We start from the raw sequence: 27,639 nt of genomic DNA on the forward strand, positions 1-27,639 counted from the left end.
CCTTGGTTGTTAATAAGGCTGCGCTCTAAACAACTGAGCTAACTGGCCAGCCTTGGGCTGTGTCAACAATGACAAACTGTAACAGAGTTGAGGACCTTGGTGTCACAGCAAGTAACAAAACTGAGACCCATGATCCATTGCTACATTGTGTTAGCTGTGTAGAGCTGGTTGCCTTTACATTTAGTGACTCCTGTCTGTTGTGTTTGAGCTTTCATGATTCCTTTGTATAGTTTTGTCTACCTTTCTTAGCTATTCCTTTCCTCTCCTACTGCTTTTCAGCATACCTCCCTCTGCCAATTAGGCCTTCTCCTTTTGCCATCATCTCCATGGCTGACGCTACCTGAAGACTTGGGGCTCCAGCCTCCTGTATATCTCCATTACTTGCCCGTCCCCCGTACTGAGGCATCTGCAGCCCCACACCTACCAACTATGTGGCTTGGCCACACTTCTTATGCTTGTGCTCTAGAGTTTATAGACCTTAGGGCAGAGCTTAGCTTTCCCACTCTAGCTCTTTTTAAAGCCTGGATTCTGTTCTTTTTAGTTCCACTCTCCTCTAGATTCCTGGCCCATGCTAGATCTTCCCACAGTTATGATATTGTGTGTAAGTTATCAGATACCATAGTGTATTGCCTGGTGCAATTTGTTCCCGTCATGAAATCTCTCCTGTTGTATCTTTTCAGCTCGCCTTGGATACTCGATTCTGGACATGGATAAATCACTTTGTGATTTGGGGTTCTTTAGCCTTTTATGTATTTTTCTCATTCTTCTGGGGAGGAATTATTTGGTAAGCAGTTGTACCTCTGTAAGCAATATTTAAATTAAAAATAGATATATGTATATGTACATTGTATATGTAAACATTCATTATACCTTTAAAGCTTTGATTATATAAAATGGTAGGTCTTTAATATTAATGGACTGCAGGTTACTTATAGCCGATAATGCTGCTAATTTCAGATAAGATTTCAAATACAAGTGTATAGATTGCATAAGTTACTCAAAAGATCTCCCTTTGGTACCTCTATCCAAATTTTTCAATTTGAAAGTGTGTAAACTTCTCTCTGTGAAGTGAAACTAATTTCTAACATGACCTCCCATGTGATTGCCAGTGGAAATATTCATCCTGTGATGTTTCTACCATAATATATTGGCCTAATAGATACATTATTACCCATTTGGACCCTATTCTCTCTCTTTACAGTATGTAACTATCATTCATGTCATTACATGTGTGCTCAGGGTATAGGATATACAGCCCTTAATACTCATAGGGTTCTGTCTTGAAATCACCATCTCACTGTTTTGAGGTGCTGGAAAGCAGACTCTACAGCTTGACCTTAAAGTTCATTCAGTTATCTTGCTTTCATAGGTATTTATTCAGAATACATTTTGTGATTGGTACTCTATGGGATACAGAGATGAATAGACTGTACTGTGCCTTAAGGAGATGAAGAGACCAGTAAGGGACACATAAGCTGTGATTGGAGGAGCTATCACGAATGAAAATAAGTTAGATTTGTATCTCCTTTTCTTACTCCTCAAAGCCTATATTTTGTTTTTAAATGTCGAATTTGTTTCCATTAATCAATGGCTTCCCCTGCCAGAGATGCCAGCCGCAGAGAATGTGGCTAGAGTAAGCCATGGAATGAGATTCCAGGAGTGCTGGAATTTTCACTGCTATGAGCAAAATCTTATGTACAAGACATTTCGTTTTATCAGAGATGTTTATGTTCTTTAAGATTTAATTTGAAGAAACTCTTACCGTTTTGAAAAGCTTTTTAAATAAAAGCTTTAAGAAATAAAAATATGAAAAATCTAATCACTTAAAGAGGTACCAAGTATAATTATAGCATATATTCGACACCTCTGTAGGTAATGATTGAGAGCAATGAAGCTGAAGGAAGTCTGTTTTCTTTAATGATATACAAATGAATCAATGTTGATTAACCAAATGCAATATACAATTGTATGTCTGCCTGGAGTACCGTAATTCTGTGTATGAATCTGTGTAATCAGCATCTCAACTAATTATGCAAAATTTCCACAAGAATAAAATTTCTAGCAAACTAAATAAGTTTCTAACCCCTTCCACAGACAACTATTTCTTTTTTTTTTTTGTCTTTTTGTCTTTTTTCGTGACTGGCAACGGATCGCAGCCCTCAGTGTCGTCCCCGTACCGGGCCAGGACCGGCAACGGAATCGCAACCCTCGGTGTTGCTCCCGCACCTCGCTCAGCCAGTGAGCGGCCGGTCTGTATGTGAGATCCGAACCCTCGGCGGGAGCGCCACCACACTCCCAAGCGGTGCACTGTAGCAGTGCGCCACCGGGCCGGCCCCCACAGACTATTTCTTATTAAAGTAAATCCCTTAAATGATTAAGACATTGTCACACTTGTTTCTATTCATTAGTGATACTTACTAGAAAGGAAATATTAATCTATTTTTTTATTTCCTGAAGTACTGTCCTTAAGTAGAGCTGTCTGAGATGAGCTACTACATGAATAAACTTGTCATAAAGCAACCAGCAAAATGTGACTAGAAACTGTGTGAAACTTCAGCTGATTTCTTGTCACAGCTAATGTCTGTGAACATGTTCTACCCCGAGGCATTGAGACATAGCCCTCTTTCAGGTTTGGCAGTGAGAATGATTTCTGAACCCCAAACACAATCTAGGAATAATAGCTTTTGTTTTTTACTGTCCTTCTGCAAAGCTCCATAGATGCTATTGAGGTTTAAAAAAAAAATCTAGAGGGCCGGCCCGGTGGCGCACTGGATAAGTGCGCCGCTTGGGAAGCGTGGCAGCGCTCCCCGCCGAGGGTTCGGATCCCACATACAGACCGGTTCCCGCTCACTGGCTGAGCGAGGTGCGGGCGCGACGCCGAGGGTTGCGATCCCGTTGCCGGTCCCCGGTCTGGTACGGGGGCAACACTGAGGGTTGCGATTCGTTGCCGGACACGGAAAAAAGACAAAAGACAAAAAAAAAAAAAAATCTAGAGGTATTAGTCAGAGAGTATTGTGGGTACAGTGTGAAAAAACACCCCATGACTAGCTGTCAGTTGTCTGCTAGACCCTTATTATGGCTCAGTTAACTGCCTAGAAAATTATTCAGGGTCATCTTCAGAATAGATTGGAGTAGACCTCTGCAAAAGTCTTTTCTGTGTAGTAGACTTTTCCTAGAAAGCCTGTTTAGCCCAGGCCTCATGTGTTTCTGCACTTCACTGTTCTGCTCACTTTTATTCCACAGTCTAATCCTCACGTATGCAGAGCCACAAGCTTGATTTTATCATGTTGCATAAGGGGATACAAAAGTTAATTTTTAAATAATAAACCAGTTTATCTATACCAAGTATGATGTATGGTCTAATAAATGGTACTGACTAGTTGTCTCCCTAGAGCTCTTAAGCCTAGGATAGTCTGATGTGCATCCTGGCCTGGAGCAGCCACTTCTTCCTCCTCAGCTCAGAACAACAATAAGTTTGTCTAGTGAGGCTCTGTGTAGTTCATCTCAGACAGGGGAAGGGAAACTACCTGTGCTTCTCAATGGCCACTTAACAGTTCTGTGCCTGACTTGAAATGAAATCTAACTTCAGAATGAAGTGTCTTCCTAGATTTCTGGATTACAGGGCTTAATATCCTATTAGCAATAGTCTGCTCTCTAGCCACCTACTTGATACACACTGCTACTCAATATATATTTGTGGATGCATATGGTAGATTTCTCCTATTTGAGAGAGATAAGCTCTACAGTCCTTTTTTAATCCTTACATAGGAATTTTTGGAGTGGGGAGAGAGTTATTAAAATGTCTTAAGTTTCTGAATGTAGAGCACAAATTCATCCTCATTAATAAAACAGCTGAGAAAAAAATACTTGTTAGGATAAAGATGAACCATCATTTCTCTTGAATATCTTTGAAGCTCTAGTGTTTTCTAATGCACATAAATATTCACAAGTTGGCAGCTAAGAGTTGATTGCCTGATTGTTTGCAAGTCAAATGCACTGTATTATCTTTTTTCTCCTTTATTTTTTTTTCAAACATTTGGTAAATGGAATTTGTTTACTACTTTTGGGACATTCTAGAGAAAATTATTTTTTATTAACACGTGTAAGGAAGATTCCTTTTAAACACAAAAGACAGTTTCTATTAAACTTCTTTTCACATAACAGGAACTGATTTGTTTTTTCTTTATGTGTTTTCTTTCCACTCCAGGCCTTTTCTCAAACAACAGAGAATGTATTTTATATTTGCTCAAATGCTATCTTCTGTATCCATGTGGTTGGCCATAATTCTTCTAATATTTATCAGCCTTTTCCCTGAGATTCTGCGGATAGTATTAAAGAATGTAAGAAGAAGAAGTGCCAGGGTAAGAACTAAGTTTATATTATAGCCTAGTTTTTGGAAGGGGCTTCGATATCTGCCATGAACTAAAAACCTTATTTAGAGAATTCCACTAGTTACAGCATGTTAAACCCCTCCTTACAGGTTCATCATTTAATTTCCTCTTCTGCATAAAAAGTATAATAAAAACTTCGTTATCCAATGCAGGTGGTAAGTAGATCCCTGAATAGTGTTCTGTGTGACCTTTAGCAATCCATATGGAGTATCTCATATGCTCCATATGGAATTTTAAAAAGAAACAAATGATTTTATTTTGTATTTAGCCTAGAATTTTCACACCAGGAATTTCCACACCAACATTTCAGCTTTATCCTTAGAAATTTCCCTGTGGGCTGTTTGCAGATTTTTTTTCTGTTCATAATCCCAATTTGCCTCTTTCAAACCTTTCCCCTTCCTTTAATTATAGTGCTGCTTAATCTCTGTGTTGCTTCTAGCCCTGTCTGTCCAGCAGTATATTTGAACCAAAGATAATTCTCTGGATGTGATTTCTACATCCTTACCCTCCAGAACACACGTGTAAAAATTCAAGATTGTTTTATGAGTGTGTTTTTATTTTTGCTTTTAAATTGTAAATTTCTTGTGGGAATGAGACGTTATTTTCCTATATCACATTGTCTGATATCTTTTGAAAATTTCTAAAAAATCCTTTAAAGTACAAGGGGATCATTAGCCTGGAAAGTGGAACTTCTAGCAGATTTTGAACAACAGGTTAATTAAGTACGTCATATTCCTGCCAACACTAGCTCATTTTGCTAAACAAAACCTGTTTGTACCATATTGACACCAGCTACATCTTGTAGCCCCTCCAAGACAGTATTTTCAGGAAATAGTCTAAGCTGTGACTAACTAGTTTAGCTACAAAATTGGTATGTCATGATTTTTTTTTTTTCCTATTGAGTTGATAGAATCCAGTAGTTGGTATTTTGTAGACATGGGGATCTGAAATGATTACAGTAGGAAAATCTTCAGTGATGAGAAGTGTAAAAGAGGAGCTTTGTGTTTCTCAAGTCAGTGTCAGCCCCAATCAAAAGCAAAGAACAGGGCTGGCCTGTTAGCTCAGTTGGTTAGAGCATGGCCTTGTAACACCAAGTTCAGGGGTTTGGTTCCCCTTACTGGCCAGTTCCCCTCCTCTCCCCCCAGCAAAAAAAAAGCAACAGAACTGTCAGTGGCATAAGCTACATTGATTCTTGGTATACAAGGCCAATCAATCTATAGTTAGGTGGTCAGAATTGCTCTGAACTCCCTGCTTCTGCATGTCTTATGGGCTGGAACTGGACACAATAATGTTAGCATAGCTAAGACTGCCTTAGTCCACTCTTAAATTCATCCAGTAGATCTTCAACTAACTCCCTCCACCCTGGTATTTAGTTTTAGGATGGAAAAGTGGCATTTAATTACCTGATTATACCTTAGTTTCAATTGAATGGGAGTAAAACAGTTTGATGCAATAGGATTCTCCCATAATGACTCAAGTGGCAATTTGCATGAGGTCAAATAAAAAATGTTACAGTAAGAAATGGTTTGGTGCCTTTTTATAGTAGAGAATTTGTCAGGGGAGGATCTTCAAGTTGCTCTTCCAATTGTTCTTATTTGGGAGTACACTTTGGTGTGCTCCTAAATGTTTTTCTTATTAGGGTAATGGAGCTCATGTTAAATAATGGCTCACACCCAGCTTCATGCTCTGAAGATGATATAAAAATGTCAGAAATCAAAACCTTCAAACATATTTTATTTTCTTCCTTAGTCCCTTCTTTAAAAAATTGGACACTGGCTGGAAATGACTTTCATATAGGCCATTAAATGGAGGGATTTAGAACATTTTCTTTTCATGCAAACAGCAGATTCCGAACTTCTGTTCAAAGTATGGAGTTCTGGGACTGCAGCCCTTTTTACTTAGCAGCATAGAATGTTGCCAGGGGTTCAGCATGAAATTTGTCATAGGTTATATCCATGGTAGAAGGAATTCTAGTGTCTGTGCTGTAGCTTGGCGTGCTGATGTGCTGGAACAACCAGGAGAGTTTCCATAATCATTTGCATTCATTCAATCATTTATTCATTTATTCTACCCTCATTCAACCAATAAATATTTGTTGAACCGCCTACTGATGAACATCTCTCTTTACATCCAATGTCTGAAAGGCTCAGTGGTTTTTCAGACTCTGTGGGATTTTGAGAGTTGTAAAAGAGGCAAAACGTTGGGGACACTGAAGCGCACTACCTTTTTTTTTTTTTTCTTTCTTGTGAGAAAATGCAAGAGCAAAGTAGTGCATATGAATGCATAAAGACCGACTGAAATATGGCAGCCACAGCTATTCTGATCAGTCACATCTGTTTAAATAAGTCCCTATTTGGTCATATCAGAGAGGCAGAGGCCAATTTCTAAGGTGAAGGAAAAAGAGTATCTTACTTTCCCCAAAATATATTGGTCTTTATGCTTAGTGACCAACAGTCTGATATCCCAGGTGACTTCCTACTTTCTTCAATATTCCTTGCTACAGCGTTGGCCTCATTTTAAAGCAATGCAAAAGATTTTTTTTACCCTGGGTCTGCCTCATACACTGACAGGCTCTCTAATGCAGTACAGTGTATGTTTCTACCGAGAGTAGAATATCTCCTGACTTCAACCAGTAAACATCTTGGACACTTTATACACACTGTCAGAAATGCCTGTGGTGTGTAGGCTGCTGGTGATATCCTCATGTGGGTCTTGGCAGCTGCTTTGAGAAGGGGACACAGCAGTGTAGTGAATATGTCTCTATGGCATTTGAGAAAGAAGCTAAGCTGTATATATTTAATAATTTTTGAAGCAGCCTTATGTTGAATTCCATTAATTCAGTACACATTGCCTGAGGACCCATTATGACTTAGCTACTATACTAAGTGTTGGTAGTTCGGAGATGAATCAGACATGGCCCCAGCTCACAAAGAGCTCTCACTCAATTAAATTATAAAGGACATTTGTATGGAACACTTCTGTAAGCAGCTGTAAAACAGAACAGTCAAATCAATGATTTGGCTTGTTATAACACAACTTAGCTATTTCAAGGTCTTAATCACTGTCTCCCAAAGCCTCTAGTAAAAAGGCTAGTATGGCAGCCTCCACCACAGCTGAGTTATCATGATGCTAGCAGAATTCTGTCTTTCAAAATACATTCTCTCAGTCATTCAACTCAAGGGTTGTAGTTAAGCGATGTATACTTCAGCTGCATTTTCAGCAATATGGTTGGTTTTTGTGCTAAAGTCCTATTATCAAGGATCATAGGGCTTTTCGTTAGCTCATACAGTGATAACCTGTATAGCCATGCTGCTAATGGTGTATGATGAAACTACCATTGAGGACTGAACAGCAGAACAACAGGATAATACTTCAAAGGAAGTTTAAAGTTTAGGATGTTTGGCATTGCAAAAAGCTGTACCCCCTCTAAGCACAGTTGGTGGACGTGTGTAAATCAATGAAATACACCTGGACCCTCTGGCCAAGTAGTATATACCACTTCACATTTCCAGTGGGGGAATGGAATTGTCCACTTGTCCTTATGTAAAGTTTTCTCATGTAAACCACAATGAAAAGGGAGGCTTGGCTTTGTTTGCTAGACATGGGAAGACTATAATCTAATGGAAATGGATCCAGCAACATGGCCATGCCTACCTAGCATTGGATGTCTGCACAAACAGGAAAGAAATATTCCATTATATATAGGGGGCTCTTTCAGGGTGGAAGGCAGGGAATGAATGGAAGAATGTCAGATGTTTGAGCAAAATACCCAGAGAAAGCACTTTGGAAATTTTGGGGAATACAATTTATCATTGTAGTGGTAATAATGATGATTACAATTGTGATTCTTACAATGTCATATACAACCAATAGTTCTGAGAACCAGATTAGACAAAAGTAAAGTTGAATCCTAATGGCATGGCTGTTGAGATGGGCCTTTATCCATCAGTCTCTTTGACATACTGCTAATTGAGCTGGTTGGTGTCAAAGCTCTTTAGATGACTGCAAAGGAGTGTGGAAATTTCATATTGTTTTAGCTCATTATCTCCTGTCCTCCTCACCCCCCGACTACTGATTGCTAGCTATATCATTTTTTTTACTGCTTTAGATACTCTTTCCATGCTTTCTGTACTTTCATATTTCCTTTTTTTTCCCCCTTCATAAAGTAGTTTTAACACTAATCTGTTAATTCCTAAGATTTCTGCTTCATGGAGAAACATTTATCTCTGACAATTAGATACAAGTTTTTGAGCACACCAAAATGTGCTTACAGTTGCAGGCTTAAATAGATAGGCTGTACATTTAATATGGTATTGGGAGACTTGGTATCATGTAAATCATGATAGGCTTAAATAGATAGGCTGTACATTTAATATGGTATTGGGAGACTTGGTATCATGTAAATCATGATAGGCTTAAATAGATAGGCTGTACATTTAATATGGTATTGGGAGACTTGGTATCATGTAAATCATGATAGGCTTAAATAGATAGGCTGTACATTTAATATGGTATTGGGAGACTTGGTATCATGTAAATCATGTCGTAGGGTTTTTGCCCACAAAGTAGAAGATAGAAGTAATTAAATTTTTTTTCTCAAAAACTAAATGTTTATTTCTCCAGTTTTATCAGTTGGTAGTTTGTATGTTATCAACATGACACCAACTTTCTTCATTGAAGGTAAAATATGAACAGGTAAAAATATAGTCCTGTCACTATTTATTTATATCCAACATATGAATAAATCAAAGTATTTGTCTTTAAAAGTTTGTTTATATTAAACTCTACTGGATATATATATTACTTTAGTTCTCTTTCTCTAAGCCTATTTTCATTAGTCGCTAAGTAGATAATATGGGTAATGTTGTTTAGCAAAGTTGTTCAACTCATCCCCATAGTTGACTACTCATCTTCTGTTTTGCTTGGGCAATGCCAAAACCACGTCTGTAAATTGCCTTATAATTTCATGCACAGAACAAGAAGGGGAAAAAAATAACCTCTTAGGTTTGCTAGTTAAACTTAATCGATTTTGACTTTTTTCTGAGTGTTTTAAAGGAAAACTTGTACCTTACTTAGAAAAAATTTAGACCACCTGTCTAAAGAGGTCTCTGTAGGAAAAACAGGGAAACTAATCAAATTATGTTAGAAGAAAGGAAGTTAAGTACTGGTCTAGAGGCAAATGGTACTGAAGTGTGGTGGCATCAAATGTTTTCCTATTATATTCATTTTGATTGGGTTTTTGACCTGCAACTGCTCAAGGGCGGTGAGTCCCTTCATAATGTACCTGTGCAATTGAATAGGGGAGAAAGTTACTTCAAGATAAATTGATGATGGATCCTGGAATATCTAACTGACCAATGGATTTTGAACAAATGTAGGTTACTGAATTAATGGTTAGAGATAAGCCTTATTTTAATGAAGATATTTTAAAATTATTTTAAGTAGTCCATTTTCCCATTAACAAAATAATTTTAAATTGATATCCAGAGAAATAGTAGTTGGCATATAAAAAATAGACTAACTCTACTTTTACTTCAGGAAGTAATGTCGTCAGAACTAACATGTCATTTCAACTTCGTGTTCTCAAGGTTTCTTTTTAAATGTCTTAACATTTGAGAGAATATTTATTTTTTTTTTTTTTTTTTTTTTGGTTTCTGCATTTCTCTTTTTTCTACTGCAATTTTCCACCTTTTGTGCAATTGTGAACAAGGTAACGAAACGTCTCCCTTCCTCAGGAACATCTACTATCTTCATGCTTTCTCAAACTTCCAGCAATCACAGTTTCTCTTGGAGTGAATAAGGTGATTTCCTTTCTTAATGTTCCAACTTGCTTGCATTCTCACTTGCCTGACACCATTTTCTGATTCTTTATTGGGAAAAATTACTTCCCATGACTCATTTTTATATCTTCTATTGATACTTAAGATTATTTTGTCATTTTCTTTTAATCATTTGTTCACCTTGCAAATGTCACACTGGAGAGGAAGTAATTTTCAAAGGCTTGGACTATAAGTCTGTAAATATTGATCCACGGTATACAGTCGTAGCCATGGTGTGTTAGAGCTAGTCTGTTTACTAGGACAGGAATGTTTTGCACAAATTTCTGTTTGTTTGATACACTCACAGAACTGGCACAACTCTCAGAGGTGTTCACCAAAAGGATGGTAAGGTTTACTAATCAAACCATATTGACTCATCTGACCATATAACCTACCAGTGCCATTTCAAAAACCCAAGTTTGCCACATACTACTAATGTCTATTTACTTCTACCACAAAATCAGTTCAATTCCAGTTGGAAACTTTCTTAGGCCTTTAAATGTGTTCGTTTGAATGTTATGCATTTTCTATATAGTGTAATGATTTGTACTTTGGCCAGAGGAATGGTCTATGGGAAATTATTTTTTCTTTTACATTTTTTATCACCAGGTAGGTTAACCAATCTTCAAATGCTTTAAGTATCTTTGCCTCACTATTACAGAGAAATCTGAGCTGTAGAAGGGCATCTGACTCATTATCCGCCAGACCTTCAGTCAGACCTCTTCTTTTACGAACATTCTCAGATGAATCTAATATGTTGTAACAGGTACCTAGTGTTAAATAAGTGGGCTGGCTTTAAAGAAACAGATTAACAGCATTATAAGGAAAATAATGAAAATATCACTCTCTAAATTTTCTCTGCTGTTGGTGTGGTGAGCTTTATAGTATTCTTTGCAAAAATATAAAGATGCATTACTTGGAGTACAGGGAAATATATATTTTAAATTTGATAAGCCCCCAAATAAAATTTTAGGCATTTTTCAGAGCTGAATGGTAATGCAGTATATTTAATTTGTAAGGGGCAAGTTGTCATGGCAGGGCCATGATGTGAAAATATTCATTAATATTGTTCAAGAAATATAATTTTGACTAAAAGATCATTTGAAAAATTGAAAATAAGTATTCCAAAATTGCATCTGTATAATATCAAATCAGTTTAGCATTGCATGTTCTTTTGGGAATTAATGTGAAAATAATTAAATGTGTTTGTACTTTCATGTGCAGTGTCTGTGTGTTTGCAGGTATACACTTAATGTCCTTGTAAATGTGTGATCCCCAAATATGTGTTAATGAACCAGTCTACTCTAATCATAACTGTTTTTAATGTCAAGTTTTATTCAAGCTAAATGTTTTAATTTTCAGAGGTAAAATCTTTTCTAGCCATTCAGGGGGATGCTTGCCTAATGATATAAAATACTTCATAGGTAATGTTTCAAAAATGAGTATATTCACATTATGACATATTTCATTTACACCACAAAAATATTTCGAAGGAATTGATGATAATACCATGGGAGGAACCCATGAACTCAGAATGACTCCTTTATGTGCACCCTGTATTATTCACTGCAGGGGCCTCTGGCATCCCAGACTTTTAGAGATATTTTATTCATCTGTAGGAATTGAGAGTAATTCATGAACAAGGTTTATAAGCTTGTCAGCTTGGAAACAACTATATATACAGCTTAGGGCAGGGCTATCTTTCATGCACACATAAAAATTAACGATCATGAACAAAATTGTGGGTCAGTTCACTTTGAAGCTAACAATTGTGAGTCCACTTCATAGGCTCATTTTTTCATTAGCTATCAACTCCCCCGCCCTCTGACAAAGAATAAAAATTAAACTAATGCATTGAATCCTTTGGTTCTTGTATCTTCTGCAGTTGATCACAGTCTGCATCTGCAGTGTTATTTTGGAAGCAGACTCATTTTGCTGCAGTCAGCGTCTCTTTACTCATTTTTGAATGACTCACCTGTATATGTTTCCCCTCAATAATGAATCTTCTACACAGTAGCCTTCAAAGTCTTTGACCCGTTTGTTCCAGATTGCTTTGTCCTAAACTGTGTGATGCATTTTAGCTATATTGTTTCCAGTTAATTTTGTATCCCCCTGGATTGCTTTCTTCAGCTTGGTCTGTGGTTTGGGGGACTGGGTTGGGTAGCAGATACTGCTACTGCTTTTGGCCTCTCCAGGGCCTTAACTCCTACAATGTCTAACATAGAACTGAAGAAGTTATTTTTAAAAACAATTGTGATATATTTAATGTAGTTATTTTTTTCAGGAATAGATTTTCATGTGGCATCATTTCTCCTCTATGAAAATATTTGGCAATTAGTTTAGCCACTGAGTTTGTTCCTTGGTTGGTGAGGAAACTATCTGATTCCTTTTATAAGTTCTCAGTGTGAATGAGAACTTTATTTTGGTTAGAGTCTCCACAACCCTGCAGAGCTACCTGAAGAGCTAACAATGGTTCTGGAGAATGTGGAACATAAATAGAAATGGAAGGTATTCTAATGGACTTATAGTCCAAACATGGCAAGGAAGGTATCCCAGAATGGGAAGAAAATAGCACACATTTTTAGGCCTTCCCATTACTCACATTCAAAAACGTTGATTTAAAAAAAAAAAAAAAAAGTTGAATTTTAGAGTGGAGAATCAAAGTTAGGCTCCGTCCCTTGACATAACGACTTCCATTTCTCAACATTACATGAATTATACTTAATGATCAGTTTGTCTGTCATGCTCCATCCTGATCATACCATTTGATGATGTTTAGAGGACAGAGAAGAATCTGTAGATTTGTTAGGGAAATTTCTGTGATCCCTTTTCTAAAAAGGTGATGCATAAGAAAAATGGAAGAGTCAATCAACTCATCAATACATGACTTGCCAAAAGGAAGGAAGAATAAAAGTAAAAGTAAAGGAAGAATATTTTCACAATAATCTTTCAAAACTGAATATATCTTCAGATTTCCTCTGTCAAAATTAACATATTCAAAAAAGTCATCCACTTATTCATTCAACATTTCCTGAACATCTGCTATGTGCCAGACACTGCACTAAAAGATAAATAAAATGTCCCCGTTTTCAAGGAGCTCCCAGCCTAGCAGAAGGGATCATAGTGAGCTAAACCTCTGCTGTGTTAGATAATCAGAGGTAAATAGTATTAGGAGATAGATAATAGAGGTAAAAAGTATTAGGAGAACCCTGGAGCAATCCAAAAGCAAAGCAAGCCTGAATCTATTCAGGTGACAAATGAAGAAAGGATTAAAATGTGGTTATTATGTCACTCTTCTTTTCCCCCTGCATGTGAATAAAACTTGGCACTTTGCTAAGGTGGTTGCTTTACTACTTGATTTATTTTTGAAAATGCTAACCAGTTGGCTTCACATTATTATTAAAATAAACCTTTTAACTCTCTATATTTTAAATTTTGCAGAATCCGAATTTTGAACTGCCTATGTTATTGTCCTACAAGCATACTGACAGTGGTTACAGCTAAAAAAGGAAGCATGAAGAAACAACTACAAAAAGTTATCATCTCAGGATACTCGATATGCAACAAACTAAACCAATCTTTTATGTCTAGGATTCAGGATAAATGTCCATTAAAATACCAAATGACTCTCTTAAGCATTTACAGTTATTATAAGTAGCCGATATGGCCAAAGCACTAAGTTAAGAATTATACGAAAGTTGAAAGCAAGAGTACTTAGAATTCTGGCTTTAGATAGAATTATATAACTACCAAATGGATGCTCTTCTAACCAATGAACTTTGTGAATGGATTTCAATATATTAGTGTAAAGCAGAAGTCATGCAATGGGAATGAATATATTTTGCTAACGTTATTTTCTTTGCCTGGCAGAAGAAATAGGCTGTTTGGATCACATTTCTCATTCCTGCTGAATGATCATCTTAAGTTATTTCTTTTTTTTTTTTTCAAACACATGAAAGGAGTACTTGAAAATACAGGAGGACTAAATGGTATCAATGCATCAGACAGAATAGTTAATCCTTTCTGTTCACCCACATGCTAAATGTGTCTTGGTAGAATATTCTTGCCAAAAAATACCTTGAACACTTACGTGAAAGTATTAATTTCACTGGGATATGAGGTAAGGTGGGTAGAACTATAGTTATACAAAAATAAAGGCCATTCTGAGCATCATCAGCCTTTCATAATTTTATGTGCAGAGGAAGGAAGAATATTTTAAACTGCTAACTGTTTTTATTTGAAAGAGGTTGCATTTGTGCATATGTATAGCACTTTTTTTTTTTTTTTTTAACTTGCCAATTTGGGAAGGGGAGGGATCCATCCCAAGATGGTGGTTCAACCTGTAGAGCCATGACTCTATAAACATGAGTGTTGTAACTTGTAGCTAACTTGTCCAGGGCAGTGGTCTAACTCTAAACCATGAGATTGACCTTGTTAAAAGTCCTTGGCTTGCTGGACTAAAAGGAGGTTTTAGCCTCCTAGTGAGTTCACTTAAAACATAGAAATAAATGTGAAATGTCTTTATTCATGGTTAAACACACTTTTTTGACCACATTTGACTGCTAGTTTGAAATGGTCTTAAAAAATATATATTTTTGTCAGTTTTCATTTTTGTCTCTTTCTGGCATTCCTGTACTATTAATGTTTTTATTGTACCTTGATTTGGATTCATTCTGTACCAATATATTTATATAGTCCATATGGCACATTTGATTCTTCTCTATACATTTTGTGTTAATGTTTAGGTGTAATTTTTCTTAAATTCCAGAAAGGACATAATTTCAGTTATCAGAAACCATTTCATCATTACTGACCCTTTTTCATTATTTCATTTGTTCTCATCTATCAGTATTATTTTGCAGTACTTTGTTAGATGTCATTCACAGCTTACCTAAAGTGTACTGTGTTCTGGCAGCCTGTGTTTGAGGTAATCTACTAAAAACAAAGTCTTTATATTCTTTGCCTATTCCAAAGAGCTAAAACATCTAATCCAGGAAAGCTTTTGATGTGTTGTTAATCTTGTTTTTGTTCTTACGGTTGTTGTTGCTATATTGTTATTGTTGTTTGATGTAAGAACTATAGGGACTGTGAATACAAATAAGAGAGCCACAATTGAGGGCCTTGTTTAATGCAGAACCATTGGAGAGTTGACATAATCAGAATATCCAGGGTAGTAGAAATATAACTGGTTGAATGTAAAATTCCTTGCAGCCAGGAAGAAAGTTAAATGAGGAGTAAGGAAGATTTAGAGTTATGTCTTAGGTACACATTACACTGTACATTGCAGCCCAGATTCAGAATGGCAGCAATGTGTAATATCACAGCCTAGATCTCTGAGAGGGACCTGGCTTTCCTTTTTGAAAGATACTTTAGTAATGAGCTAAAAAATGGCTAGTGTGGGGTTAAACAGATGGAATAACTTGAAATAAGCCGTCCAGTATTCCTAGCACTATGGTCTAACCATCCTATTTGTGACAAAGAGAGGGGGAAAATGTAATGGGATCATATACCCATAATTTGAATAATTTTGGACTATCAAATTTATTTTCACAACTGTTGTCTGTTGTTTGAGGATGTTATCTAGTAAACTGAAAAACCTTCATTCCGTATCTACCACATATACACCAGCAACAGTATAGATATAAGCGTAAATTTACAAAGTTCATAATATAGTGATGGAATTTTTTAATAACATGCAGTATATAAATGTGCAGGTTTTATGCAAATGTTGACAAAATCATTTTTCCGCTTGCAAAATGGGACTGCAATATTACATTTTTCACTTAAGTAATTTTTTACATCTATGTTGTCACCTTCTAAGATGAATGTGAATGCCATCTTTTAGGAATGCAACTTGCCTTTTTCATTACAGAAATTTTTGTTTGATGTAACCAATAAACTTTGGTATGATATGATTGACATTTTAGCCTCTTTTTTGGAAAGGTCTCAGTTTGACATTAAAATAATATAGAAGCAATTTGGTGATGGGAAATAAGTTTCTAATTTCCTCTTTGCCTGTACAATTCACAAAAGGTTGACCATTTCTACATGAGTTGAACTGGCATTTTATGGCAGTACCTAATTTCAGGAGGGTAAGATATTTGTGGGAGTTTTTACTAATACTGTATCTTGTTAATGCTTAGATAGAGATTCAGCCAAATCAACAAATACGTATGAAAAGTCTGCTGTGTGCTTGGCGGGGTGCTTGGTGCTGCCCACACGTTGGAGGTAGCGTGATGTGTGGACTGTGTCTCCAACCCATTAAAATCATTTAAATCTTAAGTAGCTAAAGGTGAAGTTGAAAACTTGGTTCAAAGGTGTGTGTCTCCACACACACACACGCACACACCCCTTACATTGCTCAGCTTGCACGCAAGACCTGTGAAATCCCTTTTCTTGAGAAACCCTGTTGCCCCTTAACTGCTGGGACCAAAGTTGTTCTACTGAAGCTGGTTGCGTTTATTTTTACATTTCAGTCTCTATGCTTGGTAGTCTTTTAATAGTGTTAGTCCTTTACCTATATTTAGTGCATATTTTCTTTTTTTTTTAAGTGGAAAATGTGCTGTAATCAGAGGCAAGACCTGAGTTAAAGTTTCAGCTTTGCAACTTAGAGCTGGTCACCTCTCAATCCTCTCTTCTCATTTGTAAAATTGTGTTGGGGTGGGGACGGGGGATGCAAATGATGTAAAGGATCAAAATTGCATTATAAAGTGTTATTTGCTGTTCGAATGAGGTCGGGCGTGTTCAGGGTGGTATGGCCTTAGACTCATTTGCTATTCAGGTGTAAGCATTGTTATTTTTATATTAAGGGTTTTGGGGTTTTTTTTAATTGCTTTGACTTTTTAATGAACAGTTGTCATTTACCACTTTTTCACAGATGTCTTACATGCTTTCTAGCTTCTTGGAAGCAGTCTGTTCAGGCTTCCTTCCCTTCTCTCTCCCCCATCCAGCCTTGTGGGGATCTCCCTCTTCTGCCTCACTGCTCAGTCTGCCCAGGATTGGCCAATACAGTGAGTGTTGTGAGGGTCTGAGTGGTTTGGTCCCTTCAATAAGAAGCACATGCAATGATTAGGGCTGTTATCACTATGGTTATTCAGCAAATGTGCCCATGGGTGAAGTGCTAGATGCATACTAATTAAGCCTGAAGGCCTGAATTCTGGGAATAGTTGTGGGGGGGGGGGGGCTTAATTATTCTGCAACTTTTTTTTTATTAGTTCAACATATTTTTCCCAGCAACTGTTGGGCAAGGAAACATGGGTTCAGTTCCTAGTGTATGGACATATTATGCTTAAGAAATGCTGTATGCATCAAGCAAGTCCTCATCTCATAGTCTTCGGAGCAAGAGCAAGCCTGTGGCTGCACAGTGCATCTCACGATGGGCCAGAATTTCTGCTGGCAGCAGGTCTTTGGCCCTGACTCTTCGGGCAGGGATGAGTAAAGGATGTACATAGCTAAAATACCTGCTGCTGCTTTGGTCTCTTCATCAATTGCCAAGCACATGCTTCCTGTCAGTAAAGCCACTAAAAACCCAACTCATAGTTGTTAACACACAGCCCTTACTATGTGCCAGAACTGTTGTAATCACTTCACAAATATTTACTCCCTTAATCATCCCAACCCTAGGTGATAGGTACTGACATTTCTCCATCTGACAGATGAAGAAATTTAGTCATAAAAAAAGCAAGGTCACAGTTTGGTAGAGCCAGATTTTGAACAAAGGTATTCTGTGCACTTAACTAGGACACTATATTTTCATCATTATACCACCCCTGATGGCATGAACAAACCATCAAAATATTAGTATTAACCATGAAGAAAATGTCAGACAAACCGAAATTGAAGGATATTCTGCACAATAACTGGCTTGTAATCTTCCACATTATCAAGATCATAAAACACCAAGAATGAGGAACTGTCCAAATAAGGAAAACCAAGATGATGTGACAACTAAGTGAGGCATGTGATCTTCAATTGGATCCTGGACCAGGAATTGAACATGAGTGGGATAATTAGTGGTTTGATTAGAGTATGTATGTTAAATAACATTATATAGGTATATTAATCTTAATTTTCTGATATTTGAAATTTTGCTGTGATTATATATGATAAATCTAGGGGAATCTTAGTGGAGGGTATATGGGAATTCTTCGTACTGTTTTTGCAACTTAAGGCTGAAATTATCTCAATTATAAGTTAAAAATAGTTAATGAAGCATAAAATATTAATGGGAATGAGCATTAAACAATGCAGAAGACTAAATTATAATAGCTAACATCTACATAGTACTTTATCGAATGTTTTTATATACCCCATTTAATCTTTACAACAGCCCTATATAGAGATTATTAAACTCCAGATTTTTACAAGTAAAGAAACAGGCTCCGATAAGTTAGTTATCTTGTCCCTGATCCCTCAGGACTGAACTTGGTTATGACTCGTGTTTCCCGCTGTACCACAGCTTGCAGTTTGTCTAGGACTTCTAAAGCATTTCCTGTTGGATTCTGGAAAGATTAAAAAGCAAACCTCACTGAAGTCATTTTTGTGTTGGGCTCCTCAGGATGCAGTCAGTCCTACCCCAAATCAAACCATAGACAGGAGTCATGCCATTGCTCTTAGGGTTGAAGCGAGTGGCCTCAGAATGTCTCAGCCCAGGTTTTCCCTGTCATCTAACCTGATGGTGCTGAACCGGGCTTAAGCACCAGTATTTATTCGGGTGTCTCTCAAGGCAAGTTTTAGCATCCTACCCCTGCTTCCCACCCTTTGAGCGAGAATACAAGCATGCTTTAAATTATTAAATGAAGTACCAGGTTAGCTACCTACCTCCGATATCTAAGATATGTCAGTCACTTAAAGAACATGGGGATATTGCTGGCACACTCTATCTCAAGTGATTCTATCCCACTCCTTTCAAAAGTTTGATCATTAATTCAGCATTTCCCAGACTGGGTTGTATGAAAGAAATGTTAAGAGTCCTGGGAAGTGTTAACTAAATATTCCTTGAAAAAGTAGGTTCACTGGTTAAATACACTTGAGAAGTTCTGTGTATGATAGTTTGAGAAGTTAGAATGCAGACTAGAACATTAAAGTCCATGAGAGACCTAATATTAAAGAAACCCATTTGAGTTCATTTAACCCAGTATGTTCCAAACACTGGACCAAAGAATCTTATTTGCCCAGACCATCTAATAACAAATCACTGGAAACAAGTTTTCCATGGAACACACTTTGAGAAATAATGCAATAGGTAGGTTCTCTAAACTAGTAATTGTCTGAATCTCACACCTTCCTCCCCACTCTCACTTGAGGGGATTTGTTTTCATGATCTGAGAAAGATGGAAATAAAGATAGTTATCATGCCAAAAGCATCAGTTAAGGTCCAATCTGGAAAACAGACTATCCCATATATTTTAAATGGGGGAGGGGGACTTAATACAGCTAATTGCTTACACAGGTGATGCAGCTGAAAAGCTAAATTGGGGCTCTGCATAGCAGCCCAGAGATTAGAAAGGGGAGGAGGGCAGAACCACCCCTAGGCTGGGGGAACAAAGAGAGGAGGAGGAGATCCTGCAACCTATGGCCTGCTCACGTGGCAGAAGTGGGAATCCCAGTGAGCCTATCTGGAGCAGCTAGGGCTACAGCAGGGTCTCAGCCAGTGTTGAAGATGCAGCCCGAGGTAGAAATACCCTGGCTCCTCCTACCTCCAAGCCTCCTGTCCCTCCCATTGGCTGGACCCAGCTGGAAGCCGCTAACATGGGGGGCCTGGGAAACAGTACAGAGCAGAGTGGGGAAGCATGAGGAATGCATCTGAGGAGAAACAGGCCCAGGACTGGCACATCAAGGATTTAAGGGGTCAGATTCAGATTTACTATTATAATTGAGTATACAGGCACAAAGGTGAAACTTTAGGGAGCTAGATTTCAGCTTCTTTGTAATTATCCTTTATATTTCCCGTACGAAGAAAATAAATGTGGAGAAACGAATCTGAAGTCACTCCTGTAATATATTTAGTGTCTCACAGATGATAACATTTTTATGGATGCATAGATTAATGGAAGTAGAAGGTCCTTGCATAATACATCCTTCTTAATTAGTAATAATAAAGACACAGCATTAAAAAGAAAACGAGTTAAATGGAGTTAGCATATCTAGATGCATGGAATTTATCTACATCATATTCAAAATTCAAGAATAATTCACCAGGGTCTGGATAAAAAGCCACAATATTAATTGCAAAGGGAATACTCTTCCCTCTCTCCATGTTTCTACCTCCTCCACTTATAATATAGGAACGCCCACCCATGAAGCCTGTGGAAGAAGGTTTCTGCTCCTCTCTCCACCCCGTCAAGTAGCTGACTGATGGGGCTGGAGGAGGGGTTATCCCACGTGTGTGGTTCAGCCCCGCTGTGGCCCTTCCTGTAGAGCCGTCAGCCTGCAGGCTGCTCCGGTTCTTTTCTCCACCCCCGCCTCCGTAAGCTAATTGGGGGCAGGGAACCAGATTGGCGGAGTGGAGGATGTGGCGCCAGTTATCCAGCCACTCAGTCTGTGACAAAATGAATACATTCAATTCAGGGGGGAATGAATAGGAAGGTCATTTTGATCTCAGACTCCGCAAAGTTTTAAAGTGCATCTTTGTAAATAATAGATTGCTATTTTGTCTGCTTTAAACGCTGCTGCTGTATTCTTGGTGCCTAGAGCAGTGTTAGGAACACAGATGGTGTTTAAGAAATATTTGTTGAATAAAGGAATACATTTTATGTCTGATGTCTGGGCCAATTTGTCAACTGGCTTTGAACTCAGAGGAGGAAAGGATATGACGATATATGGGGTATTTTCCGCTTTACCCTCTTCATATTCAAACAGCCAGCCCCATGCTCATTACCTTAGGAGAAGTATATAGCACCAGGAAAGCGTCTGATTGCCTGCACAGCTTCTTGGCTTTTGTGTTCCAAAGGCGGATTATCAAGAAGAATGTAGAAGGTTTGCAGAGGAGAGGGGGGAGGGGCGCCATGGGCATAGAGTGTCTTGGAATTACGTGATGACAAAAGACTTTCCCCAGACTAGAAGAAAAGAGTGCTCCAGGCTGCGGGGAGGAGAAATGAGAAAGGGATCTTTGAGTGCACAGACCTATTCTCTCCTCCTCGACAGCACCTGCAGGGAAGCAGCAAGAAAAGAGGACAACAGTGGGGTGCCTCGAGGCAGATACTTCCATGCCCCAACATGACAAGACCACAGCAGAGCTTGTGCTCCCAGAAGACACCAAGCAGATTGGATTGGGATGCTGGACCTCTTGGACGGTAATGTGTGGATGATAACTAAAGACTAGATAGGTGTCCTCACCCTTCTCCAGCACCTTGACACTGCATTAGCTCCAAGAACCTCAGAAAACCCCTGGAGAAGGGGAATCTCAGGAAGGATGATTTTCATTCATTCATTCACTCATTCATTCATTTATTTATATACCCCAGCAGGATAGAGGCTCTTCCCCCACATTTGCTACATTCCTTAACAGCTGCCTTTTATGTTATTTTTAAAGCGTGATCTCTTTCATCCTGCACTGTCAATTTCTACATAATTGGATTTGCTAGATAATTGCAGTTTACCCCTTTGGGCATCGCAACTTTTCCTTTAGATCATTTTTGGTGGAAATCTTTTTATAACGTGCTGCACTCTTCTCGGCCTTCACATACAGAAGGCGCAGAATGCCACCTCCCCTTCTCTTGATGACAGCAGGTATCCTTTGTAGGACCGAGCAATAAGTACAATGGTACCAGCATTTGTATGTCTCCATACTGCTTGGCTTTAGGAGGATATTGTATTACTTTCTATAGTCTTCCTGTCACCTCCCTTGCTCTGTCATTGTCAATGATTACTTTTTGCTACACATATCGATCCATATCTACCTTCTTTCTCTTAACTTCCCCTACTTATTTCTTTTTAAATTATAGTACGTAACTGACTCAAAATCCAGATGAGTGTGTCAAAACTGAGTGTGCACTATTGTTTTGAACTTCCCTCTTGGGGTGGTGCCCTCTCCGTCCCACCCCAAAGCCTCAGGAGCCATGTAGAAGCCCCTGCAGCTGGCTGGATACTCCTTAGGTCAAGGCGTTCTTCTAGGCCTCTCCAACCTACTTCTCACATTGACCCCCTCATGCCTGCAGTTCCAAGGAGCTAGACCCACTGGCCTTCCTAGTCATCTTCCCCTCTTGTGGAACCTCCATAGGACACTGCTACTCTTTTTAGGCTTTACCTCCATGTGCCACTGCCCAACAACCCAGGCTGTCTCAGGCTTCCAGGATGCTGCTGACCAGCCCTCCAGCTTGCCCTTCTCTTTGGAGAAGACGATCAGACACTGTGTATGAAATGATGAGGGAAAGGCTCTGAGTGAGGAAGCTTAAGGATTTTTCTGAATAAGATTTATGGTCACTAATGCATATACTTTGGCACAAGCATTTGACCAAATAAAGCCTTCACCAGCTGTGTTCCCTGGACTTTGGACTTCCTTGCCTCTGAAACTGTAAGCAATAAATTTCATTTTCTTTATAAATCACCCAGTTCTGTGTATTTTGTTATAAGCATCAGAAATGGACTAATACAGACTTCTTTGACAAGACAGCTTTTCACATATTCCAGAGTTGACCTCATGTTCATCTGTTCCTTTTCCAGGATCCCCGTCCTCAATGCTATCAATTCATCCTTTGTACGGCAAGCTTTCCAGAATCATTACCATCCTGATCACCTCTCTCTAACTAGGCTCCCACTCATCAATGTTCCTCCTAAAAAGTGGCAGTAAGAGCAGAGTACAGTATTGCAGCTAAACGGTAGAATTTTTATTTATTTATTTATTTATTTATTTTTTGTCCTTTTTGAGACCGGCCACACCGCGCTCAGCCAGTGAGCGCACCGGCCATCCCCATATAGGATCCGAACCCGCAGTGGGAGCGCTGCTGCGCTCCCAGCGCCACACTCTCCTGAGTGCGCCACAGGCTCAGCCCTAAACGGTAGAATTATTACCTCTGTTTCTGTTGCCACAGCTGAAGACAGCATCTGCTTTCTTTATCTGTCTCATCATACTGTTTGCCCAGGTATTTTTCACATAAACTGTTGCCAAGCTTTGGTCCCTCCATTGCTTTGCTTGGGCTGGTGTAAAGAATTATTACAATCTTTGTGGCTTAAAAAAATACAAATTTACTCTCTCCCAGGTCTGGAACCCAGAACTCTGAAATCACAATGTCATCAGGGCCATGCTCTCTAAAGATTCTGTACGAATCCTTCCTTGCCTCTTTCAGCTTCTCACAGTTCCAAAAGTTCCTTGGCTTGTGACTGCATAAGTCCAATCTCCACCTCCATCTTCACATGTCCTCCTCCTTTTCTTTCTGTGTCTGTCCTTTGCATGTATCTCATAAGGATGCTTGTCATTGGATTTAGTGCCCACCAGGATAATCCAGGATGATCTCATCTTGAGATCCTAAATTTAATTATATCTGCAAAGACCCTTTTACCAAAGAAGGCCACATTCACAGGTTCCAGACATTAGGGCATGGACCTATATTTAGGGGGCCATCAAACCACTACAGCTTCCTAGCCTATAATTGTACAATTGTTTTTTGGAGCATGAAGGCAGAACTTTTTATTTAACTATGTTTTATTTATCATTGTTCTAATTTCCACTTCCAAGACCACACCAGTAGGTTTAAAAATTATATCACTTCTGCCTGCAGAAGGCAGGAGCATGCCTCAGGTCCTAGGCAGGAGCCATGGGCAGTCCCCACTGCCCAGGAGCAGGCAAGGAGCTCACCTGGGGTCCAAGGCAGGAGCTGTGGGCAGTGACCCTCACCTAGCAGAAGGCAGGAGCATGCCCAAAAAACCAATTCTGTGAAGGTGGCTCACCACAGCCATTGCCACAGTCACAGCTACAACAAAGGCAGCTCACCTCAACAGTAGAAGCCACAGCCACTGTGCAGGTGGCCCACCAGCCACTAGACAACATTGTTACAAGAAGAGTCACCAGCAGAGACTCAAAAAAGAAGAGGAAGTCTCTCTCCTCAAAGCCCACTTCAGAGTAATAGGAGAAGCAACTGCTCTACCATATAACCAGTCATCAATTTAGAGATACTAGAAATATGAAAATCCAAGAAAATATGTCACCACTACAAGAATACAGTAATTCTCAAACACCAGACCTTATAGAGCAGGAAACCCTTGAAATGACTGAAAAGGAATTCTGTATAACAATTTAAGGAAACACAATGAGAAACAAGAAGACTTGTCTTTTCAATTAGAAAAAAAAAATCCAAGATATGAAGGAGGAAATTTACAAAGAAATTAATATCTTAAAAAATGATATAGCAGAACTGATGGAACTGAAAGATTTATTCAACAAAATAAAAAACACAACTGAGAGATTAAGAAGCAGGCTAGAACAAGCAGAGAAAAAAATTTCTAATCTTGAAGACAGTCTTTTTGAAATAACCCAGGGGGGTGGACACATAAAAGGAAAAAAGAATTTTAAAAAATGAAGAAAATCACAGGCCGGCCCAGTGGCGCACTAGATAGTGCGCCGCTTGGGAAGCGTGGCGGCGCTCCCGCCCAAGGGTTCGGATCCCACATACAGACCGGTTCCCGCTCACTGGCTGAGCGAGGCGCGGGGGCAACACCGAGGGTTGCGATCCTGTTGCCGGTCCCCGGTCCGGTACGAGGGCAACACTGAGGGTTGCGATCCGTTGCCGGACACGGAAAAAGACAAAAGACAAAAAAAAAAAAAAAAATGAAGAAAATCTAAGAGAACAGGCAGATAACTTTAAGCACACAAACATTCAAATCATGGTATTCCAGAAGGGCAGAAGAAATGAGAAGGCATTGAAAACCTATTTAATAAAATAATAACAGAAAACTTCCCAAATATAGATAGAGACAAGGACCTTCAGATCCAGAAGGCTTAAAGACCACCAAACAGATTCCATCCAAAAAGATCCTCTTCAAGACACATTATAGTCAAACTGAAAAAGCTCAAAGACAAAGAGAGAATCCTAAAAGCAGCAAGAGAAAAGCATCAAGTCACCTATAAGGGAGCCCCATCAGACTGACAGCAGACTTCTCAACAGAAACTCCATAGGCCAGAAGAAAATGGGATGATATATTCAAAATACTAAAAGAAAAAAACTGCCAGCCAAGAATACTATACCCAGGAAAGCTATCCTTCAGAAATGAGGGAGAAATAGTGTATTTTCCAGACAAACAAAAGCTGTGGGAGATCACCAACACATGACCAGCCCTATAAGAAATCCTCAAGGGAGTCCTGCCTATGGAATACAAAAAATGATAATCACTACCATGAATACACAAGAAAGAACAAAATCCACTGGTAGAACAGAAATGCAAATGAGAAAGAGCAAGAAACTAAATCTTACCACCTCAAAACACCAACAAACACGAAAGACAAACAATAAAAGGAGAAGAAAAGAACAAAAGATATTTAAAACATCCAAACAAAAATTGATAAAATGCTGGAAGTAAGAAAATACCTTTCAGTAACAACCCTAAATGTACATGGATTAAATTCCCAACTCAAAAGACAGACTGACTGATTGGATTAAAAAGCTATACCCAACCATACACTGTCTTTAGCAGACTCACCTCACCTGTAAAGACATACATAGACTAAGAGTGAAGGGATGGAAAAAGAAACATCACACAAAAGGAAACCCAAAACAAGCAGGACTAGGTATTCTTATATTGGATAAAATAGACATTAAACCAAAAACCATAAAAAGAGACAAAGAAGGCCATTGTATAATGATAAAGGGATCTATCCAGCAAGAAGACATAACAATCAGAAATACATATGCACCCAACACTGGAGCACCCAGATATATAAAGCAAACATTATTAGTCCTAAAGAAAGAGATAGACCCCCAATATGATAATAGCACAGGACCTCAACACCCCACTCTCAGAACTGGAAAGATCATCTAGGCAACAAATCTACAGAGAAACATAGGATTTAAAATACACTTTAGACCAACTGGACCTGGCAATATCTACAGGACATTTCATCCAACAACTACAGAATAAACATACTTCTCATCAGCACATGGAACATGCTCCAGGATAGACCATATGTTAGGTCATAATGCCAAAAACACTTTCACCTTTTCCCATAAGAATGGGAATAAGACACTCCCATTTAACATATTTACTAGCCAGAGCAATCAGGCAAGAGAAAGAAATAAAGGGCAACCAGATTTGAAAACGTAGTTAAACTGTCCCTGTTTGCAGATGACATGATCCTATAAATAGAAAATCCTAAAGACTCTACCAAAAAAACCTCTTAGAGCTGATAAATGGTTTCAGTAAAGTTGCAGGATACAAAATCAACACACAAAAACCAGTAGCTTTTTTATACTCCAATAACAAACTAGCAGAAAAAGAAACAAATGGGATTATATCAAGCTAAAAAACTTCTGCACAGCAGAAAAAGTAGTTAATAGGATGAAAAGACAACCTACAGAATGGGAGAAAATATTTGCAAAGTATGCATCAGACAAGGGATTAATACCCAGAATATTCAAGGAACTCAAACAACAGTAAAAACACAAGTAACCCAATTTTTAAAAAGGCAAAGGAGCTGAATAATCACTTCTCAAATGAAGATATACGAATGGCCAACAGACACATGTAAAAATGCTCAACATCACAAAGCATCAGGGAAATGCAAATCAAAACCAGTCTGAGATATCATTTCACTCCAGTAAGACTGGCTATTATCAAAATGACAGAGAACAAGAAATGCTGGTGAGGATGCAGAGAAAGGGGAGCCCTCCTACACTGTTGGTAGGACTGTAAATTAGTGCAGCCATTATGGAAAACAGCATGGAGATTCCTCAATCAACTACACATAGGGCTGCCATATGATCCAGCAATCCCACTACTGGGTATATTCCAAAAAGAATAGAAATCATCATGTTGAAGGGTTATCTGCACTCCCGTGTTTATTGCAGCTCTATTTGCAATAGCCAAGAGTTGGAACCAACCTAAATGTCCATCTTCAGATGCGTGGATAAGGAAACTGTGGTATATCTACACAATGGAATACTACTCTGCCATAAAAAAGAATGAAATTCTGCCCTTTGTAGCAATATGGATGAACTTAGAGAAAGTTATGTTAAGTGAAATAAGGCAGGTACAGAAAGAGAAATACCATATGTCCTACCTCATAAGTGGGAACTGAAAAAAAAATAAGAAAAAGAAAGAAAGAGTTACAATAACCACAATAATTCCTTGAACTTTCAAAAGGAGAGAATGGAACTGAGGCCAGAAGAAGTGGGAAAGGGGGAGGGGGAGGGAGGTTAGGGAGAAATTGGTTAAGGGCCACAAAAAAATGTTTACATTATGTAAATGTAATAAAATTGTGATAAAAATGTGATAAAATT

The 27,639-nt window shown here is 38.5% G+C and overlaps 1 protein-coding gene across 1 annotated transcript in view; it reads left to right on the forward strand.

Moving 5' to 3' along the window:
- ATP11C (ATPase, class VI, type 11C) overlaps positions 1 to 16,129 on the forward strand; it is a 51,554-nt gene extending 35,425 nt beyond the window's left edge. The window contains exons 15-18 of the mRNA XM_008584377.1: positions 681 to 784; positions 4,208 to 4,361; positions 10,872 to 10,976; positions 13,652 to 16,129. Of these exons, the coding sequence (XP_008582599.1) occupies positions 681 to 784; positions 4,208 to 4,361; positions 10,872 to 10,973 (360 nt within the window). The 3' untranslated portion in view covers positions 10,974 to 10,976; positions 13,652 to 16,129. The remainder of the gene's footprint in view (positions 1 to 680; positions 785 to 4,207; positions 4,362 to 10,871; positions 10,977 to 13,651) is intronic.
- The last annotated feature ends 11,510 nt before the right edge of the window (positions 16,130 to 27,639 follow it).

The sequence above is a fragment of the Galeopterus variegatus genome, unplaced genomic scaffold (genome assembly GCF_000696425.1).
Source record: "Galeopterus variegatus unplaced genomic scaffold, G_variegatus-3.0.2 Scaffold3252, whole genome shotgun sequence".
In the NCBI taxonomy this organism is placed as follows: Eukaryota; Metazoa; Chordata; class Mammalia; order Dermoptera; family Cynocephalidae; genus Galeopterus; species Galeopterus variegatus.